The 18,582-nt window shown below is 40.0% G+C and overlaps 1 protein-coding gene across 2 annotated transcripts in view; it reads right to left on the bottom strand.

Annotated features, from left to right (window-relative positions):
• PI4K2B (phosphatidylinositol 4-kinase type 2 beta) overlaps positions 1 to 18,582 on the bottom strand; it is a 39,779-nt gene that overhangs the window by 21,017 nt on the left and 180 nt on the right. Inside the window, exons 1-2 of one of the 2 annotated variants that reach the window (XM_054029662.1) lie at positions 13,498 to 13,927; positions 6,978 to 7,135 (exon numbers count right to left, since the gene is read on the bottom strand). In XM_054029662.1, the coding sequence (XP_053885637.1) occupies positions 6,978 to 7,135; positions 13,498 to 13,771 (432 nt within the window). In that variant the 5' untranslated portion in view covers positions 13,772 to 13,927. Of the gene's footprint in view, positions 1 to 6,977; positions 7,136 to 13,497; positions 13,928 to 18,582 lie in introns of those variants that run through there. The other variant, XM_054029663.1, reaches the window with a different exon arrangement.

Raw genomic sequence — 18,582 nt, 5'->3', positions numbered from 1 at the left:
ATATTCATAAGTAGTTTTTTCTAAGTATCAAAGAACAGCTGTAAAGTTAGTATTAAAGCAAACAATTTAAATGTTCTAATCTACCATCTTTTTATGAATGATTTAATAAAATAGTTTGCATTACTTATCTTTAAAAAGAAAGAATAAAAATAAAGGGTAATTGCTTGACTAGAGGACTGAACATTTCTAGTTCTAAATAAATAATGCCACAGTTTAAACAACTTTAATTATGACTTGCATTAGCTAATTCAGATGCAGAAAGAGCAAAACGATGACTGACAAGCCCTATGGTAATATAATAATAAATAATCAAACAGTAAGGGAACCATATGAAACCAGACTTCACATTTTAATTCTATGTACTCATGGACAACAGCAGAACACTGACTGCTAACCTGATAGCGTATAGATTAGTCAAAGCTTCCCATAAAATGTTTCCTATAATAGATCATTCTTGTCTGAACAATTTTGAAGGCCTCCGTGTATTTACATAATGAAGCTATCCTGACTACCAAGCATTCATCATGAAATCACAATACAAATTTTAATCTCGTTTTTATCATTTCTGCATGTAGAAAAATACCATTTACAGTTTACTTATGCTATTTTTTTCTGTTTATTGTAAATGAATGCCTTAAATTAAGCAGTCATCAGTAAATAAGTATTCTCAGAATTTTAATGTAATAATGATCAATATCTATAAAAGGCGATTCATGAAAAATCGAATTGCAAAGCTGAAAAGAACAGGTTGGTCCAACTAGCCATGTCACACATTTTCATCAAAACACTCAAAGATTCTGCCCGCACTTGAATTTTTAGCTACTTTTATAACCAATTAGTGACACCGTTTGCTCAAAACAAAGTTAGTTGCCATAAATGATAAGTTTAATACACAGTGAACATGCTACAGCATTTCACTCCATCGAAGTTCTACTTTGGTGCATGGATTTCTCCCTGAAAGAGTTTCAACCTACCATTTCTTTGTATCATTTCTATTTCTCCAATCCCTCTTCCTCCTATTACAGAGGATATCCAAAATGCACTTCCCTCACAAGCAGCTGATGCCACTCTGTGCAAGCCCACTAGGCACATACATTCTATTGGGGTAGTAGTGACAGTTGCCCACATTTTCCCAGAACGGTAAGGAGATGCTGGATGGACACACACAAATATGGGTCAGCTCTAGTTGCAAGGCAGAAAGACAACTCAAACCACATTTGTTGTGAGTCAGATGAGTGTGTCACAACCATGTTTTTGTAACCAGTTTAACTTTTAGCATGGATGGAGCCAAGACAACTTAATATACTTGAACTGAAATGAGGTAGCACTGCTTGAACACCTATGTTTGTGCACTTTCTAGAAATAGAGGATCATCACTTGCTTTAATGGTGCATGCTTTACTAGTCTGATGCTTTTCACTGTACTTGTACAATACTGAAATATTTGTTTTGCAATCACTAGAGGAATGTTTCTATTTAAACAATGATATATTGCTTTGCTTTTTTAGTTCCATAACATTTTGAACACTGGATTTATTGAGTTTATTTTCTTAGTCACAAGTCCTAAGTCAGAAGCTTGGAGGAAACACTAACAAGTAGTTTAGTTGCTGCTACCCAAAGCAATCAAAGCACAATACATTTATTTGAAGGGTCTACAATACTTGTGACTTCTTCATTTCCCAGTGATGAGTTGGTAGATACAGTAGTATATGCAGTCTGCTAACCCTATAATCAGTCTCATCCCTCCTTGAATTACACTTTTAACCTACCAAGGAAGCAATACATGTGCCACATTAAAGGAGTCCCACCCATTCCACCAGTTGACTGGACCTTGATGTATTTTCTCTGTATTGGCAAACGTAGATTATCCAATCCCAGATATGGCCTCCAAAGTTTGACTGAAGCAATGATCTTGCTGAGCTCTACAGGTTCAAAACTGTTAGGCAGCACAATTGTGCAGAGCCTTTTAATGAAGAGGAGTTACAGAGCCACACAGCTGTGTGTTTGAGTAAGTCTCCATAGCAGGATTTGAAGTCTACACGAGTCTCCTGACTGACTCCACAAGTTACCTAATGGTTTTTTGTATCCTACACTTCCAAGACTTCAGGACAGTTAGTCCTTGGAGCAACGATAATATCTTCTAAGTTCTGTAAAATGCAATGCACATTGGGGGGGTTAGCTCTTAATAAAATATTTTAAACTGCAGCTCAATTACTTTTGCAATATTATATTTGAATTTAGATTTTATTAGCTTTTTTTTTTTTTTGGTTAAGTTTCCTTTACCACTGATGGGCAGGGATGGTGTCCCTACCTCTGTTTGCCAGAAGATGGGAATGGGCGACAGGGGATGGATCACTTGATGATTACCTGTTCTGTTCATTCATTCTGGGACACCTGGCATTGGCCACGGTTGGATGACAGGATACTGGGCTAGATGAACCTTTGGTCTGACCCTGTATGGCCATTCTTATGTTCATTACCCATAGGTATTTTAATACACAATGAACTAAGAGCATGGCAGTTTATCGTTTCACTTCTGTTGGCATCAAATAAAAGAACTAAGGAGAGGGAGGCAAAAATCCACACTTTCAGTTAACCTGTTTTCCCAGAATATAGGTAATCAAGACAATGATACAATCATAGGGATGTTAAATACTTTAAAACATAGAGTGAAGAAATAAAATACTCTGACTACCTATTTCCCACCACAAGGGATAGAGGACTTATTTTCCCTACCCACAGGGGAATGGGAGAAAACACATCAGAAAACTGGTTTGGTGTGAGATGATGCAACACTGAAATGTCAAGCTGAAAAAGGATTTAAAAGCCAGCCTAAAAAAAGGGGACTTGGATGGTAGGGATGTAAGTTTAACCGGTTAACCAATAAGCGTGCGGCCAGGGGGTGGGGCGGGAGGCAGCACCCCCACATTCTTAGTTCCCCATTAAACCGATTGAATTTCAACAGGTTAAACAATTACTTTTTTTAACCACTATTTACATCCCTATTGGATGGTTGACAAAGGAGTGTCTGTGGAGTCCAGGAAGCACAGCAACAGACACGATGGACCTGGACAGAACCCTGGACAGACAAGCACAGAGACTGCTGGGACAATGAGGCAAAGCTGTAAATCAAATGTAATAAATCTTCTTGTGACACCCTAGCCAATACTTTCATATTTTGAAATAAAGCTCTTGCCTACCTATAAATATTTTCATAAATATTAAGTCCAAGCATATTTTAATATTTTATGACGGTTTCCTCCATACATATAAAAGTATGAGGAAATTACTCATTTTGGAGACAATCACTGTCAGGAACACAGGAGGGAAAGAAAACTGAACTCTGACCTTAAATGATGCTGAGTGGAAATATAAGTAATAGCTTCAGCACTAAGAAACAAACAGAAAAATAAAGCGCTCCTCCCAAAAAAGTCCCACAAAGAAGATAGCCAAGGCTATCATAGGCATTTGGACAGTTGAGACTTGAGGGCGTTAGGCATTGTTACACATATATAGGACTGCTGGAATTCATGGGTGTTTGTGTGTGTCATGATTTCAACAGAGAATATCAGTTTATAGTGCCATAGCACTGACTGGCCCCAATCATGGATCAGGGCCCAATTGTGCTAGGTGTTGTATAAACAAAACAAAAAAACCGCCCCTTCTCTGAAGAGCTTTTTATCCAAGATCTGACTTGGATTATGATTTCTGTTTGTGAGTCTTAGCTCTTTCCTGTGAGCGTGATGGAACTCCCCTCACAAGGTGTGTGGGGTTTTGTTTGTTAGTTTTTTCACTTTTGAGGGCAGTGGGGTAGAGCATGAGCCAGACTTCCTAGTGATTGTAGCACACCACTACAAGAAGTACTGTGTTCCAAAAGTTCTAGTATCTTAATTCAACTGCAGGAAGTGACATATCACAGAAAGACAAGGTTGGGGAGGTAATATCTTTATAGGACCAACTTCTGTTGGTGAGAAAGAGAAGCTTTCGAGCTTACAAAGAACTCTTCTTCAGACCTGAAGAGCTCTGTGTAAGCTCGAAAGCTTGTCTCTCTAACTAACAGAAGTTGGTCCAATAAAGATATTATTTTACCCGCTTTGTATCTCTACTATCCTGGGATAAACACAGCTACAACACCACTGTATACATCACAGAAAGAAAAGCCAATTCAAGATAATTAGAATAAGAGTGCACAAGAAAAAGATGCATCCAAAACTAGCAACCTCCAAACTCTGAGGAAAGATGGGTGGACAAGCAAGAATCCTACAAGTTGATCTTTTCATAGGAGCAAAATTAGTAAATAATTTCCCTTTCTCTAATGAGATCATCTATGCATGATGACCTCTCCAAAATCCAAAAAAAGATTAAGAGCTGTTCCAAGAATATAGGAGTAAAAAGCTCCATCATGCACTAGCAACAAGGCAGTTGTGTATAAATAAGGAGTGAATATTTGGCATGTAAAAGGACAGGTACTTCAACTCAGGCACAATACTTAGCCTGTAGAATGATTCTCCCCCCCCGCTCAACCCCCTCCCCCCCCCAAAAAAAAAACCACCTATGCAAACCTAACTGAAAATAAAAGCCATCCAAAATAATTGTTTTGATTCATGACCAGCCAAATCACAGCAATTTGAAATGCAATCAAATAGCTATTTAAGGCATGGTCGTCTTGGTAATAGCACTGTCCAGCAGACTGGTGTCAGAAGTTGGATGGATTTTCTAAATGCATCAGTCCACACCAAGCTCTTTTCTAGAAAAGTTCTTATACCACCCTCTTCACCACAGTAACCGAATATCTTCCAGAAGGGCAATAAGTGACATGACTAACATCTGTCATGTGTGGTCCATTTGCTCATCCTCCTCTCCGCATTGAAGGTTGGTGGGGGATTTGTGTGCAGAGTGGTTTTTGTTTTAATAGGTCTTTAAAAAAAATATGCACACACTACTAGCTGTTTATATTAGATAACATGAGGTTGAAAAAAATGCACATTTCACTAGGAATGGAAGGTGGTGAGGTCTGTGATGGTCCTTAGTTCTTGGGGGAATTCATTCTAGTCTCAGACAAATCTCTGAGGCAGCTGTGTCTCCTGCATTAATGAACTTTACTTACCTTTGTGGTGGGAAGTTCTACTGTGGCTGAGAAGTGGAGTGGTCAACCACTGCCCTCATCCTGGAGGCGATCTTTTAGAAATCTTGAGCCCAGGCCATCGAGCACCTTGAAGATGAGGACAGACACCCCAGATAGAAACCCAAAAATCTTTTATCAAACAACTGGAGAAAAACTTCAGTGCTATGGGCACGTGGCAAGGGGAAAAATGTTGTCAGGTTTATAAACTCATTAAGGTGGAACTCTGGTACCACCTTAGAGAGGAATTTAGAACGAGTCCGCAGCACCACCTTATCCTCATAAAATCTGGAATAAGATGGGTTGGTCAAGACAGCTTGAAGAGTTCACTCACCCTGTAACCTGAAATCACCGTGATCACGAAAGCAACCTTCTACGTAAGAAACTTAAGATCACAGGAAATGAGTGCTTCAAAAGGAGGTTGCATCCACTTTTTCATAAACACATTAATATCCCAGGCAGGGATTTTTAATGAAGTTTTTCAAAATGGTCAATCCCCATACAAACCTGAGAACAAGGATCATTCTTTTGGGATACAGGACAACCATCTGGAAAGTTGGCTGAAAACCTGATGCTGTACCTACACTGTACAACGCTCAAGACCCATATGCCCAAGGTGACCACTGGTATTCAAGAGTAATAGGTTCCTAAATCTGCCTCGAACAGGGAGGTCTTTGCAGACTACTGGTAAAGGCTGGCCAGCTAAGCAGCTAGAATCTTCCAAAAATCCTTTGCTTTTTGGTGCTTGCTGAAACATCCCTTTGGCTTTTGGAAGTGCTGAGGACTTCAGATAGGGGTGATTAAGTTCCCTCAAAGCCAGCTGGTGATGTGAAGTCAACTTGCAAACCAGAGCCTCTCTTTTTGGTACACACTAGGGGTTAGAACCAGTCACAAGAACAGAATAAGACCTTTGGATAACATTTTCAAAAGCAGTTAAGTCACTCAGAAGCCTAAGTCCTACTTCCCTGTCTCAAATCATCACATACTCATCACTTTCCTGAGCACTAACTTCTCATGTTTGCTTACAACATTCCTGCTAATACATCCCAGAATGTTAGCTTTTTTTGCAACAGTGTTACACTGTTGACTCATATTTAGCTTGTGATAACTGGGGGTTATATAGTGTCTCTTTCCACAGTACTTCTTTCTATCCAGTCATTTCCCATTTTGTATGTATGCAATTCATTGTCCCTTCCTCAGTGGAGTATTTTGCACTTGTTCTGATTGAATTTCACCCTATTTACTTCAGACCATTTCTCCAGATCATTTTAATTTAACAAGAGAGGAAAAACTGAAGCTGAAATTTAAGAAGCAGAAGAGACTCAAAACATGAGCAGGGAAGCAGAAAAATCCTTATTAAAAGATATTTAAAAGAGAAATTTTTAAGACCTCTGTAAAGCTATTTGAAATAGTGCACTATCAAAACTTCAAAACATTCAAGTTCTTGAAGTTTATGGTGTCCTTTTAAGATAGAAAGTAAAGAATATCAGAATTTTACACAAAATAAGAAGAATCCTTGACCTATTTTCAAATAGTAACAGAGATCCCATTCCCCATATATTTTGATTAAGCATCAGCCATTCAAGAGTGCCTGAATAAATTCCACTACACAGGAATTAGAATTATTTTCAGATTATCTTGTTTTGCAAGATGTGCTAATGAGGCAAACTACCTGATCAAATTGATTTTCACAGCCGTGCTTTTAATGCACCAAAGTAAACTAAACTAACATCACACCATTTAATCAAGGGAGACACTTGCTTTGGTTAACAGTCATAGAGAATGTTGGTTTCTTCTACCTTTTCAAATAAAATGATTTGTGTTTACTATGTCTGATTAGCGAATAATGCGCTCACCCCCTTTGGATCCTTGACAAAATAGCTCCCACTAGATCCTTGGGAAATTCTTTCTGGAAAGACTCCACACTCTATAGCTTGTTCTGTTCTCAGCACAATTTCTGCAAATTCTGGATCATCCAAAAATAAGTTCATCTCTGCAGTACTTCCCACGTTTCCTAAAAAACAAAGAGTTATTCCTCTAAATGCTATTGAACTATATTAGACATTGTTTACACAATAGATGGCAATTAGAAAAAAATTATACTAATTTTTCCTCCTTTAGTTAGAAAAAGACACTAGCAATCACTGAAAACCAAGGGTGAAATGCGGCCTCCCGGATGTCAGTGGAGTTTTGCTATTGATTTCACCAAGTGCCTACAAAGTATCTATTGTTTAAAAAAGTTAAGCATTAAACCTAGTTTGTGTCAACTTATCTGAGCTCAATATTGTAAAAATGTTTATCATCAACTTTAATACAGAATAAATACAAGGGAATATGAATAAAAATTTAATTTAATCATGTAAACAACTCGTATTTCTTTTGTTCTTATAGACTTTGTTTCCAAGGAGGGAAGTTCAGATGAGTGGACTAAAAAGCTTTTATTGATCATTTTTACTAACATCTGTCCACATACGTAAGTTGGCCTTGTAAAGAAAGCTAGATGAGTAAAGTATTTCAAGCAGCACTAAATATTCAAGTTTCAGAGTAACAGCCGTGTTAGTCTGTATCCGCAAAAAGAAGAACAGGAGTACTTGTGGCACCTTAGAGACTAACAAATTTATTAGAGCATAAGCTTTCGTGGACTACAGCCCATTTGTTAGTCTCTAAGGTGCCACAAGTACTCCTGTTCTTCTTTTTGTAAATATTCAAGGATATAGTCCATTTAACAGCTTTGCTTAATGTACTTGTTTTTTATATTTTCAAATCCTTTGCCACAAACAACCAACAAATAGCTATCCATTAAGCAGATCATTTGCAACTAGCATTAACATCCAGTTTAAGTTCTGAAATGCTTGTTAACATCCAAACTTTAAAGTATTCAAATTAACTAATCACCAGAGGGTTTTTTGCATGCCAATGAACATAGAAATTACAGCTCTGTACAAGTGTGAAAAAAAATCAAAGTACTATGAAAACAGTTTCCATGATGTAGCACTTCTATTGCAATTGACACATTTTGAAATCTGTTTTTATCAAGAGCTTTGAAATCTGAAGTATCTGACAAGTTCCCCACATTTTTTTTTTTTAGTTTTTGGACTATATTTTACATATGCAAAGTTCTTATAGCTAGAGAAGATATTTTAGGGATTCTGATGCAAAAGTTAAGGCTGGTCTATCCATGGAGTTATTCAAGCTGCTCCTGAATAACTCCATATGTGGACACTTATTCCAGAATAAGTGTCTTGTTCCTGTTAAGTGGATTAAGCTCTACTTTGGGTACATCTACACTACAGCAGGGAGTCGATTTAAGATACGCAAATTCAGCTACGTGAATAGCGTAGCTGAATTCGACGTATCGCAGCCGACTTACCCCGTTGTGAGGACGGCGGCAAAATCGACTTCTGCGGTTTTCTGTCGGCGGCGCTTACTACCACCTCTGCTGGTGGAGTAAGAGCGCCGATTTGGGGATCGATTGTTGCGTCCCAACGGGACGCGATAAATTGATTCCTGAGAGGTCGATTTCTACCCGCCGATTCAGGCGGGTAGTATGGACCTAGCCTAACTGCCTGACATGAGGGAAGGGGAAGCAAGCTCAAGGACACTCACTTTTGTGCTTATGGAAGTTGCTCAGATACTGTAGTGATTAAGGTGGTATGAGAAATCATACATATTTAAAGTGTATGGGACCTTTATAGAAGATCAGAGTGTCAGTGAAAATGGTGTGAATATGATCTTTGGGGGCTAAAGTATGCCAAAGGATACCTTTACGGGACTTTTTTTTGCTTTTAAGGGGTTGTGGATAGGGTTCCCTTTAAACAATGCTAACTTTTCTTAACTAAGTTTTTGTTTGTGGGGGGATTCACTAGTAACAGACAAAGGTGGCAATTTTGCAACAGATACACTATCGTCAACCATTTTTGATGTAGTCCCCAATACTGCAATCAAATCTGGGCAGACAGATCCCTGAAACTACACAGATCCCCTTTCAGATTGTATACACTTCACTTCAGTAGGGCTCTATGCTGGAACAAGGGTCTGCCCACATCTAACTACAGAATCAGATCACTAAACAGCTTAAAATTCAAATGAGAGCCTAGATAATATAACTCATGTCTTCTGAGCACCCTCAGCTTTTACGTAAATCAACTTCACTTGCTTAGGCTTTGTCTAGACTTGGATTTAAATGTGCAATATTAAAACCATGTTAGCTAACATAACACATTTTAAAGGTGTAAGACAGAAAGCAGCAAATACTTTAATACATGCCAAACTGATTGCAGGTGGGCGGGAGGCAGGAAGGAATAGCTCAGTGGTTTGAGCATTGGCCTGATAACCCCAGCGTTTTGAGTTCAATCCTTGAGGGGGCCATTTAGGGATCTAGGGCAAAAATCTGTCTGGGGACTGGTCCTGCTTTGAGCAGGGGGTTGGACTAGATGAACTCCTGAGGTCCCTTCCAACCCTGATATTCTATGAGTTAAAACTGGGACTCCCCCTATTCTATTCTTTATAGGTTCTTACACTGTGCCCACCACCATATCTGAGCTCTTTCCAGTAGTGCATTAAGCAGCATGACTATCATCTGTGATATATTATTCTCTCAGATCCTCCTTAGTGATAAAAATCTGTGCGGTTGAGTGTTGTTGTGACAGTCTGTATCTTAAAATACTGGAACCTCCATATTCACCACAGTCATATGATTATATGTTTTGTACAATGCGTGCCTTGTGAAGTATAATTTTAAAATCTGTCTTGATCTGTTGAATTTTACTATCATTGTATGTGAAATTATGATGTGTTGCTATAAGTTTGTTACCAAAATGTAGTGTGAAGTTGGAAATGCCCACAGCTAGCCTTTTAGTGGCAACAAAGGAGTAACTGACGAGAGGGAGTTACATCAAGACCAGCCTGGTGTTGATTGCCCATCAAGAAGAATCCACTATCCCAGAGACTCAGAGAGGGCAAGTATGCAATGAGGGCTAACTAAACCAGACCTCACAGCAAGGATCCTACTAATAGCTAGGAAAAGGTATAAAAGAGAGACAGTGAAATCATCTCTTGGCCTCTCTCCATCCCCCATCTCAAAACCTGGAAATTGTTTGGAAGATAAAACTTTGAACTGGGGAAACTGGTTCCAGGTTGGGAAGGGGATCCAGCCTGTGTAAATTGCCTGAAACATCCAGTGGGGTGAGAGACTGTTTGATTCAAACCTTACTTAGATTAAAAGAACAGGAGTACTTGTGGCACCTTAGAGACTAACAAATTTATTTGGGCATAAGCTTTCGTGGGCTACAGCCCATTTCATCATATGCATAGAATGGAACATATCATAAGAAGATATATATACATAGAGAGAACATGAAAAAGTGGAAGTAGTCATACTAACTGTAAGAGGCTAATTAATTAAGATGAGCTATCATCAGCAGGAGAAAAAAAACGTTTGTAGTGATAATCAAGATGGCCCATTTTAGACAATTGACAAGAAGGTGTGAGGATACTTAACATGGGGAAATAGATTCAATATGTGTAATGACCCAGCCACTCCCAGTCTCTATTCAAACCCAACTTAATGGTATCTAGTTTGCATATTAATTCAAGTTCAGCAGTTTCTCATTAGAGTCTGTTTTTGAAGCTTTTCTGTTGCAAAATTGCCACCTTTAAGTCTGTTACCAGAGAGGTTGAAGTGTATGTATATATATCTTCTTACTATATGTTCTATTCTATGCATCTGATGAAGTGGGCTGTAGCCCACGAAAGCTTATGCTCAAATAAATTTGTTAGTCTCTAAGGTGCCACTAGTACTCCTGTTCTTTTTGTGGATACAGACTAACACGGCTGCTACTCTGAAACCTTACTTAGACTGTAGAATTTAGACTGCAAGATTATTATTTCTTATGTAACCAACGTTGATCTCTATGCTTGCCACTTATAATCACTTAAAAATCTTTCTATAGTTAATAAATCTGTTTCATATTTTATCTAAAACTGTGGTTTTGGTTGAAGTGCTTGGGGAATCTCAGCTCAGGTTAACTAGGGTCATTGCATATCCACTACCCTTTGTAAAAGTGGCAAACTAATGAGCTTGCACTGTCCAAGGCTTGCACGTGTAAGACACTATATTGCTGGGGTGCAAGGCTGGGGTGATTGGCTGGTGCCGATCTCTGTATAATTTGTGACTGACTCATGCTATTTAGGTGGGTGTGGGGCTCCACATGCTGATGGCTGAATGATCACAGCACCTGGAAGGGTTGGCTACCTGTCACTGGCATAGCACTGAGAGAGACAGCCCAGGTTGGAGTTATGTCAGAACACATGAGCTAATACATTTTAACATAGCTTCTTTAAATCTTAGGCCTGGTTTACAGTTAAAAGTTTTGCCAGAATAGTTACGGCAGTTAGAAATATGAAAAAAAAAAAATCCTATCATTCCCCCTCTCCTGTCCAAAAAATTGACATGGCTATGCCAGCAATAGCTGGAGTGAAGATGAAGTTGTGCAGGTTAAAATGACTTTTTTCACGATATAGTTTATTTCATTTGGGGAACTGTTATAAGATAAACTGACAAAAGGACTATTTTACAGCTTTAAGCTGCGTCCCTACTAGCAAAGTTTGCTGGTATAGCTAAGAGAATTTTTTCACTTGACCAGAGCAGCAAAGCAGTTTAGACAAGGCCATAGGTTTACACTCCTTTACTGACCCGGAGAGGCTTGAAGAGAGGTATAAAGTCCTAAGAAAGGCAACTAACTATTTGTTAGTTATTATTACTTTCTTGCTACAACCCTCTTTTTGGCACTTTTGCATTTGGAATTACACCAACAGACTCACTTACTTTCAAATTTAGACACTTTTCCCTTGAATACTGGGTTTGAAAGACAAGAAAGCAGTTACTAAAAGTCAATTTCATATTGCCAGAAATTTACACACCTGACACACTAATACAAAGCTTTCCAGTCCTATAATAGGTCATAAAAACAAGTACTGGATCACTTTTCACATAATGGAAAGTGAATAAATATTATTCACAAGAAAAGGAAATTGCATAGTCCTTGAACAAGCAAGTCTGAAGGAGAAAAATGAGAAAGCTTTAACAAGTTGTCAGGAATGGTAGACTGTTCCAAACAATAGATGCAGCATGACTACAGGTGTGAAGCCAGAACTTGAAAAAGATGACAAGAGCTGTTAAGTGAGAGAACTGAGAGGAAAACAGGAAGCAAAAATACATGAAACTGGATATATAGATGCAAGTGACCTCACATAGGGCCTTGCATAGAGAGATAAGGAATTTGATTTTTAAGTTAATTTACAGTAGCAGCCTTCCTTAAAGCACTGTTTAGAGGATGGTGGTCCCCAAAATTATTACATTGCAATATACTCTCCCACCGTTTTAGACTAACAGTGACTGAAAGTAGATTTTATATAACAACTGATCCACACATTACATGATGTAAATTGGTGGTGTCTCCTGAGATGGAACCTTGCTGGCATTTTCAAGGAAGTATTGGGTATAGAGACTCAATTACCCTCTCATCTACAGAGGTATCCTTCCAAACAAACTAGCAGGGAAAGAACTGTCACTGCCTACCTATACTGTCCCCTGGGCTGCGAGGGCCCTTTTGGAGGAGGGTAAAAGGACTGGGAAGCAGGCCGCTGCAAGCTACCAGCGGGTCCGCAGCTTCCGTGACTCTTTGCTCACCTACGGGGTAGGTCACGGTTTGCTGCGTGGCCCAATGGGGGCCGTAAGCATCTCTGCAGGCAAGGATCCCCCCGAGTCCTCCTCATGACCCCATCATCTTTGCAACATTATATTGTAGCCATTCCCTGAGCAAACAGAGGCCTTCAGCTAGGCAGCTCGGCAGCTCTTGCAAGCGGCAAAAATAGCATTACAATGATCTCATACTACACCCCATCTCCTCCCTCTTCAGGTAAGCTCTCTCAAATCGCATAACAATTACAACTTTGATCTTGTTCCAGTAACAGCTCCTGATGTTTTGTCCCTGGCTCACTTCTTTTAAAAAGATGTATTTCAACTATGTAAATCGTATTCCACAGCGTGCAAGCAAGAGGAAGGGTAAACCGTCGTTTTACATGGTGTGGGGACAGGCTGTATGTACAGGAAGAATGTGAGGAAGCATCCCCCCTTTTCGTCTCCTACCCTAACTAGCCAGCAGCACCTCGGAAAGGGAAGAGAAAGGGAACTGGATAAATGCTGAGTCAAGAGATCAACAAACCAAAGTCAAGACATGACCTGAGGAGTGGTGGTGAGGAATCCCCGCGTTCCCTGAGGGAACAAAGAGTAAAAGCCGAGGGGAGCGCCCTGAAACCGGGGGAGAGGAGCAGTCCCCCCGGTGGGGAGAGCCTGTGGACAGGGCTCCCCTGTACCTGCGGCGATGCGAGTCTCCCTGTCCCAGGAGGCACCGGCTCTCCGGCTCCGGCGGGTGGCAGACGCTCCTAGCAGCGGCTCTTCCTCACCATCCTCCTCGGGGTCCGTGTCTATGTCCCCGTCCTCCTCCAGCCCCGGGGCCCCGCCGAGCCTCACGGCCCCGCCGGGAGCTGCCTTCCCGTGGAGCCCTCGCGCGGGAGGGCTGTCCTGCAGCGCCGGCTCCGAGAGCAGCAGCAGCCGCTCGTCTGGCTCCTCAGGGCCCGGCTCCGCCATTAGCGTGTGCGGCGGGCTGGGCAAGATCCTGCGAGCCGCCCGGGGGGCTCACACGCCGCCAGGGGGACGCATCGCGCAGGCAGCAGCCGAGACTCGGCCTGAGAAGCTCCGCGGCGCCACCTCTCAGCAGCCCTCACTGCACATGCGCACCATAGCAGAGGGACGTAAAATACCTCGCCAGCCCTTAAAGGGCCAGCTACAAGAACAAGGGATACAGCAGGGAAAGACGGCCGCTGAGCCCTCCCACGCTTGTCCTCCCCGCCTACCTAGGGAGAGAGACTCTTCAAACACCCACCCCCGCGCGCACACACTTCAGCAGGGAGACCTGCGCTCCCAAGGGGGCTGCACGAACACACAGGCACAGACCCACACACGGCTTCTCCGCTCTATTCCCCGTTGGGAAACTTGAGTTGACAATATCTTTCTTTACACATGTATCATCTTTTATTCTCTTGCTTTGAAAGCGAATTTTGGGGCCAATGCACCAGCTCCGGTAACGCTAGATTTTCGCCCACCCCATACACATACATTCAGGACGATCCGAGGCAATCTACAGTCCTGGTCTGGCTGCATTTTGTGAAATTTATAAATGAAATTGCTACAACACGGGACCTCTTGCTGCAAAATGACACCCTAGAATCTAAGTTTTATTTTTTTAAAGTTTGTAACTCTCATGTTGGGGGAAGAAAATGTTGAATACATAAATTGATTGTAACTGATATTGGCAGCTGTCAATTTGTAGACAGTCTGAGACAATACTTATAAGAAGTGTGAACTGTTCTCTTAATCTTCAAGGATTATTAACTTCAAAACCTAAATATGGCAGTATCACAAACACGTATTTAATTGCTTACCATTTTAACAGAAATATTCCATTTTGCTTTATTCCTGAATCCCAAACTGTTCTCTCCTCATTAGCACATCATGAGCAAGTCAATTCTCTGTTCAACTAAAATGAAGGCTAAGCATGGGGGGAAATGAGTCATTTTATCGAATTGTAAGGGTCTTTCAATGTGCTACTTGAAAAACCTAAAGAAAGTTACTTTTTTATATGCATCCGAAGAAGTGGGCTGTAGTCCACGAAAGCTTATGCTCTAAAAAATTTGTTAGTCTCTAAGGTGCCACAAGTACTCCTGTTCTTTTTACTTTTTTCAGGGACTGATAAAAGGACTGACTGGTTTATTTTATCACAACTTAACTGCTGGATATGGGATTTTGGAGCCCCCTCATGTATCATTTGCTTATATAGCTATTAACATCTGTAATCTCATAGAATCTCTTCATATTTGCATTTCTCTTTTCATTTGTTTCTGCTGAAGATGAGCATAATGGACCAAGTTAATCCCTAGTGTAAACCCAAACGAATTAGCCCTTTATGCCCAGTAAACAATTACATGGAGAGAAAAGATACAGGATCTGATTTTACAATGTTGCATATTATATGGTCATCAAGATCTGGATTATTTCAGGGTTTTTTTATATCCTTTTCATCGATTTGAACATGAATCTAATCCTTTAGTGCATCTCACTGTGTAGATATTTATAATATACCTCTTACATTACATACATTACGCTTACAGTGGTGTCTGAACCCTAGAACAAAAGAAATATAAAAAGAAGGTAAGTACAAATAGAAGTAAACCCCCATGGTAGCTCGCTCACATTCAGTGTGCTTTTAGCTTTAGGTGGGCGCCCTCTTGTGATACTTTCAAATAAAGAACAAATAAATAATGTCCCTTGTATGAAAACAAGATTAATTCAGTGCATCATCACATTCCAGGTGCAACACAAAATATTTTAATTTCTAAGGGAAAAAATCTTTTAGAATGGCTCTTCTATGCTTAAACAGGCTGAATAATAATCTATTAACAGTAAACTCTGAGCCAACAATTATTCAAATAGGTTTAACATTAACAACTTGTGAGGTTTGTTGATGAAGTAATCAAGTTGATTAAAGCTATTGTTCAGTAGGGTCAGAGAAGTCACTATGTATGTTTCCCATGTTATTTAACCATCTAAACATAAAACTATGAAGTGGAAAAAACAGATAAGACTCCAAAAATAAGTTTTAAGGGGCCAGTTATATTTGCTAAAAACTGAACATCAGAAGTATGAACTCAGGAACCTATCCTAAAAGCTTACTTTAAAAAAAATCTCAGTCCTTTACTTCTTATGTATAAAAATAAACAACCAAACAACCAAAATAAACTAGAAAAGATTTTGTGGAGACAGAATACATTGCTCCTAAAATTCCAGTTCTCCTAATTCCTCTCTTTTAGTCCTTCCAACCTCAGCCTGACAGAATGAATTGTTCAGGCACTGCTCCTGCTTATAAAATGCAGGCAATAAACAAAAAACACCTCTAACAGTGAATTCCACATGTCAAATACTGAAAACAGTAAAGAGTTGACAAGCAATCCACAGCTTGAAATATTTTCATACTAAATTATTTCAATTAACCAACCATTTAAAAAAAAAGTATCTGCTTGAGAGTCAAATTGAAAAATGGCTAAATCTGATTAATAAATTTCAGACTAAACTGCCCAGTTACAGAAGTGATACTAAACAAGTAAACAGATCTGGGCTGAATAAAAGTTACTCTAGCAGTTTTAACCTAATTTCTGCTTGCTTCTTCAACCTAAACTTTGTTTCAATGCATTGTCTGTGTTTAGATTTAGATTTAAATTTACTTTGCAGACAAGATATACCATATAATAAGGAACCACTCAGGAGAATATAAAAAGGTGGTTTCTTAAATAAGGTGGTCTTTTAATACAGATTCTAGATAAATGTATTAAAAAGCTAAAAGGAAGACCTATAAGAGGGTAAATACTTATAGGACATTAAATATATTGTATTAGTTATTTAATAAAACAAATACATTTTAATACTTGAAATACTAAAAAATTGATGTTTAATGCATAAAAAGTCTTGTGTAATCCAAATATAAAACTGTCTACAAGGTACCCACAGATGAAATCAAAGTGAAAAATCTATTCTGTTGCTGTCAGGTGTTTTATAATAATAAATTTAAGGCAACACACAGAAGTATGCAAAATGTAGTCTTCTCTGCATAAACCCCAAACCTGCTAATACTTACACACATACCTAACTCCCAAGTACGTGAGCAATCCCACAAATTTCAACTTATAAGTAAAGATAAGCATATATTGTTGCTGGATCAAAGCCTTTGTACATACTTTACATATCTAAAGTATTTTAGGTGGGCTCATAGAACTGCAGAGGTTCTGTGGTCTCTAGTTCTGGTTGTTTTTAGAGTGCATTAAGAAGAGGTTTCAATAAAATAATTTAATACTGTAAATTGCTTGGAAATGTCCTGAAGTGGGAGTTCTGGGCCTGGTCTGCACTTAAAAGTTTTGCTGGTATAGTTATGTCTGGGGGCTGGGCAGGTGGGGAATCACATAAACTATACCAGCAAAGTATGAGAGGGGTAGCCGTGTTAGTCTGGAATTGTAAAAAGCGACAGAGTCCTGTGGCACCTTATAGACTAACAGACGTATTGGAGCATAAGCTTTCGTGGGTGAATACCCACTTTGTCGGACGCATGCCAATGTTAGTCTATAAGGTGCCACAGGACTCTGTCGCTTTATACCAGCAAAAGCACTCTTTTGCCAGCATAAGCTAAGAAGGTTTGCTGGTATAGGTGTAGGCAAAGCCTTAATGAATGTGGGATCTTCTAGTAGAGGTTCTGAGTGAAATCATGCTGTTTCAAGTAATTTAATTACTTGAATATAAGGCTCCTGTGTAAGGATTTGAGATAGCTAGGCATCTTTCTCCACTAATGAAACCAGTTTAGGTTTCTTAAAAAAAAGAAAACAAAAAGCTAAATATTTATTTTATTCTCCATTAAGTCTTTCTGTCTCAAGGACATAACTGACTTTGGAAATGCTGTAGAAAGGCACTAGTAGTGAATGTGGTGAAACAGGTACAAACTTCCACAGGGGTTCAATAGTCCAATTATTAGGGCTTGTCTACACACAAAAATTGTACTGCGTTAACTATACCAGTATAGCTAAAGCTGCAAAACACCCCTCTTACAGATGTAATTATACCAGTATAAAGATGCTTATAGTGGTTCAGTTTATTCCCATTCCCTTATGGGGACAGCTATATTAGTATAAGGCACCTTGATAATTGTGTCCACACTAAGGGTTGTACTGGTGTAAGTATTTTAGTAGACAAGCACATCCCTAACCAAAATAATTATAATGGTGGAAGAACTGCATACAGCAGCCCAACATGCATGCTTTTAACGTGGGACTAATCATAAACTTAAAGTTAAGCACCTATGGAAGTGTGAGCAACCTCAAGACCAAGGTTAATTTCTAGTCCGTACAGGAATACAGTATCCTGCTTTTCCTCCCTTGTCCAGAAAAGGGTTCTTCTCCAATGTTAACAAAACCCTTCACCTCTCTAATATGTTCAGGCCTGGGTAGGCTTTAACAAAACGGCAACTCCGCAATACACTCCAGGACAGCCCAGCGCGCCCCTGCTATTCAGGCCTTAACTAAGCCCACATCCTAAGGGCGCTGCCTGAGTTATTTCCAGGCTGTTTGTGCCGCTACACCGGCCTGTGAGGGCCGAACTGATCCCTCCCGAGCCCATCGTTACTGGACGTTGGTGCACCCGCGGGCCTGCAGCCATGGCTTCCCAGTGCTGACTCGCCGTAGCGCACAGGCACGGAGCCCCGTGATCTCCGCGCCGCCCCTAGGCTCACACGCAGCACGATGGGCCCTGCGTGGTGCTCATCTACAGTGGTGCTGCGGCCAGTATGCCCGGGCGGAGCAGCC

The sequence above is a fragment of the Malaclemys terrapin genome, chromosome 5 (genome assembly GCF_027887155.1).
Source record: "Malaclemys terrapin pileata isolate rMalTer1 chromosome 5, rMalTer1.hap1, whole genome shotgun sequence".
Taxonomy (NCBI): domain Eukaryota; kingdom Metazoa; phylum Chordata; order Testudines; family Emydidae; genus Malaclemys; species Malaclemys terrapin.
This window is presented reverse-complemented; position numbering and strand designations above follow the sequence as displayed.